We start from the raw sequence: 8843 nt of genomic DNA, 5'->3' as shown, positions 1-8843 counted from the left end.
ATTAATATATTAAATCATTTATTTAACTTATGCCAATTTTTGCAGGAGCCTTATATATTATTCCAAAGCTCTTTTACAAATGGCATAATTTTTGGGCATATATTAATATATATAATTAATATAATTCCAATGCAAATACCTATGCATTAATTCAAAATGCCCAAAATAAATGTCCATGAGCCACTAAAATTATTGGTTTGATTTTTATCTCTGTCCAATATTTTCAGAGAGCAACATGAGCATTTTTCTTGGATCCTTTTGGAGAAATTTTCATTTGGGTCATTTTCAAGATGATTCTGAGGGTTTCACAGATCCCCATTTCAAGTTTCTGATGAAAGAGTAAACATGATGCAACACTCTAATGCATGACTAGCTAGGGTGTGACAGGAGGCCAGCCGACCCTTGTTGGTGCGCCAGGAGGAGGAATCCTCCTCCTAGTAGGAGTAGGATTCCCCTCTTTCCTACTCCTACTAGGAGAGGAAAAGGCAGGGAGAGAAAGAGAAGGAAAGGGGGGCGCCTCCCCCCTCTCCTAGTCCAATTCGGACCAGAGGGAGGGGACGCGCTGCCAGCCCTTGGCCGGCCCCTCTCTCTTTCCCTTATGGCCCCACAAGGCCCAATAGCCCCCGGGGGGTTCCGGTAACCCCTCCGGTACTGCGGTAAAATCCCGATTTTACCCGGAACACTTCTGATGTCCAAATGTAGGCTTCCAATATATCAATCCTCATGTCTCAACCATTTCGAGACTCCTCGTCATGTCCGTGATCATATCCGGGACTCCAAACTCCTTCGGTACATCAAAACATATAAACTCATAAAACTGATCGTCATAGAACTTTAAGCATGTGGACCCTACGGGTTCGAGAACTATGTAGACATGACCGAGACATGTCTCCGGTCAATAACCAATAGCGGAACCTGGATGCTCATATTGGTTCCTACATATTCTACAAAAATCTTTATCGGTCAAACCGCATAACACTATACGTTGTTCTCTTTGTCATCGGTATGTTACTTGCCCGAGATTCGATCGTCGGTGTCTCAATACCTAGTTCAATCTCGTTACCGGCAAGTCTCTTTACTCGTTCTGTAATGCACTATCCCGCAACTAACTCATTAGTTGCATTGCTTGCAAGGCTTATAGTGATTTGCTTTACCGAGAGGGCCCAGAGATACCTCTTCGACAATCGGAGTGACAAATCCTAATCTTGATCTACAACTCAACAAGTACCATTGGAGACGCCTGTATAGCACCTTTATAATCACCCAGTTACGTTGTGACATTTGGTAACACACAAAGTGTTCCTCTAGTATTCGGGAGTTGCATAATCTCATAGTCATAAGAACATTATAAGTCATGAAGAAAGCAATAACAGTAAACAAACGATCAAGTGCTAAGCTAACGGAATGGGTCAAGTCAATCACATCATTCTCCTAATGATGTGATCCCATTGATCAAATAACAACTCATGTCTATGGTTAGGAAACTTAACCATCTTTGATCAATGAGCTAGTCAAGTAGAGGCATACTAGTGACACTATGTTTGTCTATGTATTCACACATGTATTATGTTTCCGGTTAATATAATTCTAGCATGAATAATAAACATTTATCATGAAATAAGGAAATAAATAATAACTTTATTATTGCCTCTAGGGCATATTTCCTTCATATGGCCGGGTTGGTGCTCTTACACCACACTTGGTGGATGGTGGTGTGTCCATATTGCAGTATGTAGATGACAACGTTATTTTCATGGAAGGTGACATGGAGAAGGGAATTAATACGAAGTTAATCATATGCATGTTTGAACAACTTTCTGGCATTAAGGTCAACTTTTATGAGAGTGAGATCTTCTGCTTTGATATAAGAGCAAAGAAGATGAGATATGATACAAGCAACTGGTTGGTTGTGAGACTAGCTCACCCCGGTTTCAGTATATTTAAACTATATTGGTCGCCACAAGCTTCTGAATAAGGAGTGGATGGTCCGTTTTGAGAGAAAAAAATTAGAAGTTGGAAAGACAAGTTATCGTGTTATGGGTTTATCTTATTATTATCCATGTTATTTTCACTGGTCTATCGATATTTATCTTATCCTTCTTTCAAATACTCAAGTGGGCGAGGAAAAGATTGGATTATTGCAAATCAAGATTTTTTTTTCACAATGTGATGGACATAAAATAAAATATCAACTAATTAAGTGTGATATAATTAGTAATGAAGAGATCAAGGGGGGGGGGGGTAGGGTTGAGTATCAAAAATAAAGAAAAAATTTATACCAAATAAATGGTTCTTCAAGTTACTAAGTAAGGAAAATATTTAGTAAGAATTTTTTATGCAACAAATACCTCCACTGTAAGACCCTATCACGGCAGCAAAACATTCTTTTTTTGCGGGATAAATGAGAGTTTCTATTACTCCATCATCAAGGTCTTGCCTACACAGGGTCGACACATCACCTGGTCTGTCCCTAAGCCACAAAACAGTGCGTTCCTGAACTCTACCGAAAGTAACAAGAAAATTACTAACTCTATTTTGCTCACACCTAGCAAAGGCAAACTCAATAACTCTGCCATCGTTTGCATGCCTTTTAATCTCCTGAACAGCAAAGCATTCAGATCCATCGTTCTAAAAAGGGCATGATTATAGATAAGAAAGAGTTTTTTTAGCATAAGTTATTTCTTGGTGGGCAACTACCAACACGAGATTTTGGGATGGCGCCTGATTAGAGGGTGCACCCCTAAGTCTCCAATACTTGAACCTATACAACATCATCTAGCGAGAAGACGTTTTCATCAAATCAATTATAGGTGAGATCCCACTTAATACTGAGCCCCGGCGGGCTCTTATTGGGATAAATGGACAACATGGCTACATCTGTCAATATGTGATGGAGATAGACTTATCTCATGATAGAGATGATTTCTATTGGAAGTTAATAATTCACATGTCCTCTTCATCTAATCTATGTACACGGACCTCATTAATGAAGGTCATGTTTTGTGTAGAAAATACATCCCCAAACTCAAAGTCCCTTTAAAAATAAAAAATATTTATGTGGAACTCAGACAGATGAGTGGTCTAAACCAAAAACAACTTGGCGAAATGTTAATTGTATGCATGTAAAAGTGTTATTTTTGTGATGACCATGAAACAATTCATAACTTACTCTATCTTTCCGTTTGCCACATTCCGTCGGGCGCACGGTTCATGTGACTAACAATTTGCCCCCACATGCGAATATAAGGAAGATGTTTGAAAACTGGTTGGAGAGGATTCACCTAGGCTAAAGGCACAAATAAGTGTGGGTGTATGTTTCATTGTTTGGGCGTGAAATTGTTGAAATGATTGTGCTTCAACATGAAGGGAGTTTCCAAAAGAATTGCAGTTTACGAAGGAGGCACATGAGTCCACAACTATGGGTGCAGTCAATAAGACACGACAACAAAATATATGTTTAACCGATTTGGATGTGGGCCCAATAATAATATTAGTAAAGCTGGATTTACTCCTTGGCACGCGCATGTTGTATTGCCATTTGGTTGTGCTAGCCTTGAGAATTCTTTCTACAACATAGCTGTTGTATTACCATGTAGATAAACAATACCAAACCAGTATCAATATATTCATCATTAGATATATTTTTATAATGTATTTATTTAATGCAAAGTTGGCAGAGCAATTTTTTTGAAACATAGAAGCTCGTAGAGGCAACGGCCGAAAAGTCATTGATGTAGATCAAGAGACATCGATAACCGCAGTCTGCGAAGCAAATCGCTTACCAGAGGAAAAACCCCGCTGATAAGGACCTGTAGGAACCCCAAAGACCATAAAAGCAGGCCGAATCCAGACGAATCCACCGAAAACCGAAAATGATTGGATACCGAAAGGCCTCCGAAGACACAGCTCCTCGCGCCTCTCTGTCGGTGAAAAACAAATCAATGGAATGGGGATATAGAGGGAAGAACATTATCCCTACCTTAAGACAGTGCCACCTTAAACCAAACATAAAGACTCTTTAAGAAAACTTGAAAGGAAAAAACACCCATGCCACTGTACGACTGGCCCGGTTTTGAGAACCGTGCAGTACCGACCCCTTAAGGGCATATTTTTGTACACATTTAGTCAAACTTGGAAAGTCATGTGAATTTACACGCCTATGCAATGGCCAAGGTTTTTTTAGTTAGTTTTTTTAGCATCAGTACAGACGCAAGCACTCATATGCATACGCATACACTCACCCCTATGAACGCACACACGCATACCCTACCCCTATGAGCACCTCCGAGAGACTAAGCCGACATATTATCTTGAGATTTACAAAGTCACCGTAGGCGCCTCGTCGTCGACGGGAACGTCTCCTCCCACTGAAAGCGCATCGCCGAAAATCCTGAAATAAATCCAGGAATAATGCGAGCACCAGAATTTGAACCCTGGTGGATTGGGGATATCACTGTCCACCTAACCAACTCAACCATAGGTTGATTCGCTATTACCCCATTTTTTTAGTTAGTTGCAAAACTACTACTACTGGCCTAGGTGAAACGGTAAATAAGCAAGGGCAGGCGCAGGCTAGAACCACAATGCAACAACCATCCATGGACTGTACTGGAACAAGAGGAAGGAGCTCCGGCGCGGGACGGCCATCTCGCTCTGGCGGAGTGCGGGCTCCACGGTCTCCTCTGCTCCTGGCATGCTCCCCGCTATATAAACCACAACACACGCTGCCTGCACCCGTGTACCCACCTCCTTCGTCCCCGTCCTCTCTCTCCCTCTCTGCACCTAATCCAGCGCCAAGAGGTATCACCAACATTCTCGGTTGAATTTTCAACATTCTGAGTTGAATTTTCCACTGCATTTTATGTCTTATTTTCTTAATTTGTGACATTCCGATCTGTTTGTTCCCAGAGAATACTTTGTTTGCGGAGGTAATCATCTGCCAGCCATAGCCATGCAGGAAGCGCTCATCTCTCCGGCCAACGCCGACCGCCTCCGCTCGGCCTTCGAGCTCAAGCCGTACGGATTCGGGGACCAGCGCCTCTCCTCCTCGCCGCGCTACCTCCCGGGCGGCGACGACGGCCTCTACCGCTGCTCCTCCCCCTTCAGCCCCAGCCTGGGCTTCTCCTCGCCGTCGCCGCTCGCCACGTCCGTCTCGCTCTCGCCGTCCTCGTCCGCCTCCCTCGTCGACGACGGGGACTACGACGGCGCGGCCGCCGCCGACGCCACCGGCCACAGGCTCCAGCTCGCGCGGCTCGCGCTGCAGTACCAGGAGGTGGCCGATCGCTACGAGCTCTGCCTCTCCCACCTCGCCGAGGCCGTCGACGAGGCGGCGATCCTCCGCCGCGAGAACGCCGAGCTCCGCGTGGCCAACAGCGACCTCGCGCGCCGCGTCGCGCTGCTCGGTGGCAAGGAGACCGCCGCCGTCGTCATCGCTGACGAGATACGCCGGTTCCGCCTCGGCGAGCACAAGGGTGCTTCCAAGCAGCGCGCGCCCGAGAAGCTCGCCGTGCTGCCGAAGAGCATCTCCGTCCGTTCGAATGACTACCTCAAGATGAACCAGGCCGCCCCGGCAGCCGCCACGCCGGCGGCGTACAACCGCAAGCCGAGCTCGGTGAGTCCCTGCTCCCGTCTCGCCAATTCCGCGTAGTCTCTTCCTCTCGAACTGGCATTTGACATTGTGGATCGGCAGCAGCGCGCGTACTCCGGACTGGGAGCGGACGGCGGCAAGAAAGGCGAGGAGCAGAAGAGCAAGCAGGACGCGGCGGGGGAGCTGGACGTGTACAACCAGGGCATGTTCAAGACGGAGCTGTGCAACAAGTGGGAGGAGACGGGGGCGTGCCCCTACGGCGACCAGTGCCAGTTCGCGCACGGCGTCTCCGAGCTGCGCCCCGTCATCCGCCACCCGCGGTACAAGACCGAGGTCTGCCGCATGGTGCTCAACGGCGAGGTCTGCCCCTACGGCCACCGCTGCCACTTCCGCCACTCGCTCACCGCCGCCGAGCGCCTCCTCCGCAGCCGTTGAGGCAGTGCGCGTCTCTTCCGCCACAGTCTGAACCCCTTTTTACCGTCTCAAATCAAGCCTACGCATACCTCAACAGCCCAGGGGAAAATGTACAAAAATTACCAACGGCGTAAATAAGATATATGTATTATAAGTGCTGTATAATATAAGAAAGTAAATGAAACCGAACGGTAGAGTTAGTGCCCAGCAGCCCAGGCAATGTGAATATCTGCGTATGCAGGAGTAGCCGTCTCTCAGGGACTTGTTCATACTGCTATCTATTATGTATGTCGTCCGTCTTGGTTTTAGGTGGCAGTTTGTCTCCAAATGTGTTTTTTGAGGGAGATCGACATGATACAATAATGTCAGTGAGTGTGTACTCTGTAGATTGGCGAACTGGCAAGTGCTGCGAAGTTGAGGTGACATGGATGTCTTCTTGTTTGTATTCTATATGACGAGGAGCAGTAGATCTTGTATAGCAGCTCTATTGCTTTCTTCAGATTACCTTGTTGCTCTTGCAATTTTTCTTCGTAATGTCAGTGATTTTTGCAGTATAATTAAGTTGGCTGTCTGTAAAGAATGGCTCCTGATTTGTCCCCCAAACCTCTGTTGTCTGTAAATCTTAATTGAGGATGAATGGACAACTGTTTACTCCGCTGTGTCTGACTGTCCCTATGTATGACTTTTCGGATGTACTCTTGTGATTCAGAAAGCTGCTACGTTTCGGTATTCGGTAAAGAACCTCAACCTGCCTAACTTGTGCATGATAGGTATTGCCGACTGTGGTTTTGCAGCTTGAAGTGTAAGCTACTTAACTCGCTTGTAAAAGGCTAAAAATGTACTCCCTTCATCCCAAATTAAGTGACTCAATTTTGTACTAATTTTAGTACAAATTTATACAAAATCAAGTCATTTATTTTGGAGTTAAATGCACTGGAGGTACTAAAAGTTTGGTTGGGATGTCACTTTAGTCCTAATTCTTTTAAAATGAACCTTTAGGTCCTAATTCTTTAGTAAGTGGTTCATGCGAGGTCCTTTTTCCATGAGCGCTCATTGACATGCACGCGTGGCGCGTTGACCCACGCCACGTCGACAGAGGGGCCAACCGTCAGGCGAGAAAAATACACTGGAGCTCCTAAAAGTTTCTGGGCATTGTCACTTTTGTCCTACTTTCAAAATACACGTGTAGATCCTAATACTATAGTAAGTGCTTCACGCGAGGTCCTTTTTTGCATGATCTTTCGCTGACGTGCTTGCGTGACACATTGACCCATGCCATGTCAACTTAGAGGCCGTTGTGGTTGCTCTTTTTTTTACAGAAATCCCTTTGTAACCCCCCCTCTTGACATTTCCCAACCCCTACCGAATCTCTCTCTCTCTCTCTCTCTCTCTCTCTCTCTCTCTCTCCCTCTTGCCCACACCGTCGCCATGGCTGGGGCAGCAAGCTCCTCGACAGGGAAGCGAGTGACGAAGAGAAGCGTTGCAGCAGCGTCGGCAGCGTTGCCTCCTCCACAAGCTATAGAATGATCGTGTGAAAAAGGACCTAGATGAACTACTTACTATAGAATTAGGACGTAAACGTGTGTTTTGAAAAAAGTAGGACTAAAATGACACTGCTCAGAAACTTTTAGGATCACCAATGTATTTTTCTCGCCAGCCAGTTGGGCCCTCTGTCGACGTGGCATGGGTCAACGTGCCACGCGGGCAGGTCAACGAGCACTCGTGAAAAAAAGACCTCAGGTGAACCACTTACTAAAGAATTAGGACCTAAAGGTGCCTTTTGAAAGAATTAGGACTAAAGTGACACCTCGATGAAACTTTTAGAACCTCCAATGCATTTAACTCCTTATTTAGAGACGGAGGGAGTAAAATGCACGCCCTGACCTGCAAGGCAACAACAAAGCCATAATATTATATCAGCGTACCCAGAACTAATGTATTCCGTTTAAACATCGGCAATCTTATCTGACTGACGTTTACTGGAAGAGCAGGGCATTTCTAATGTTTTTTCTGTCAGTGTTAGTTGTATCGGGGGTGATAGTTTCTTCAGAATAACATGGCATTTTCTGAGAGGATGATAATTTTGAGCTTTCTTTTTCAGAAAATGGCATGTTGTTCTAAATAAACTGCCACCACATGACCAATTAAAACTGTCTTCGAAATGTTCTCAAATATCACCCCCTCCCAGCGAACGGTCAACCATATAAGAGGTCCTTATATTTTTTTTATAAAGGACGCTTTATTACTTAAAAGATTAAAGGTCCTTAAACATTTGATTGCTTAATTCTGAAGTCTTTCTTTCAAAGATTAACCAAAACTCGTTGATCCTAGTCCGCGCCTACCGCTGCAGTTAACAAATAAAATGAATACCCTCCCCCCCCCCCTCCCCCCTCCACCTACCGCAAAGCTTTTGGCCCTCCTTTATTCTGAAGCCTTGCTTAATTCTGAAGCCTTTCTAATGTTTTTTCCGTGATTTTGTTGTCGGTTTTACTGGTTTTCTATTTTCCCTGCTTGTTTTTTCCACTTTTCATTTTTGTGTTTTTTCAAAAATACAGAATATTTATAAAATTCATAAACACATTTAAAATTCGCTAATAATTTTAAATTTATTTAAAAAATAACTCTCAATTATTTTTGAAATGCAAACACATTTTTATTTCTGAACGTTCTTAATTTAGTTTCAAATCTCAACATTTTTTATTCGTGAAATAAAGTTTAAAACTCATGCAAATTTTGATTTTTTTTAAACACTTTTCCTAATACATGAACATTTTTCAAATTATTAATCCTTTTTTAAATTCACGAACATTTTTAGAGGGAAAAAGGGGGCAGGCCCTCCCCA

General features: G+C 44.3%; 1 protein-coding gene across 2 annotated transcripts; it reads left to right on the top strand.

The window, feature by feature from the left end:
* The first annotated feature begins 4657 nt into the window (after nucleotides 1-4657).
* Nucleotides 4658-6659, top strand: LOC123058404 (zinc finger CCCH domain-containing protein 9). 2 transcript variants are annotated; one of them, XM_044481137.1, is made up of 3 exons: nucleotides 4658-4800; nucleotides 4909-5611; nucleotides 5693-6659. In XM_044481137.1, the coding sequence occupies exons 2-3, from the start codon at nucleotides 4952-4954 to the stop codon at nucleotides 6020-6022; spliced, it is 990 nt and encodes a 329-aa protein (XP_044337072.1). In that variant the 5' UTR covers nucleotides 4658-4800; nucleotides 4909-4951; the 3' UTR covers nucleotides 6023-6659. The 2 variants fall into 2 exon arrangements, with proteins under 2 accessions (XP_044337072.1, XP_044337071.1); XM_044481136.1 differs by having other exon boundaries at nucleotides 5690-6659.
* The last annotated feature ends 2184 nt before the right edge of the window (nucleotides 6660-8843 follow it).

Source organism: Triticum aestivum, chromosome 3A (assembly GCF_018294505.1).
Source record: "Triticum aestivum cultivar Chinese Spring chromosome 3A, IWGSC CS RefSeq v2.1, whole genome shotgun sequence".
Classification (NCBI taxonomy): domain Eukaryota; kingdom Viridiplantae; phylum Streptophyta; class Magnoliopsida; order Poales; family Poaceae; genus Triticum; species Triticum aestivum.
This window is presented reverse-complemented; position numbering and strand designations above follow the sequence as displayed.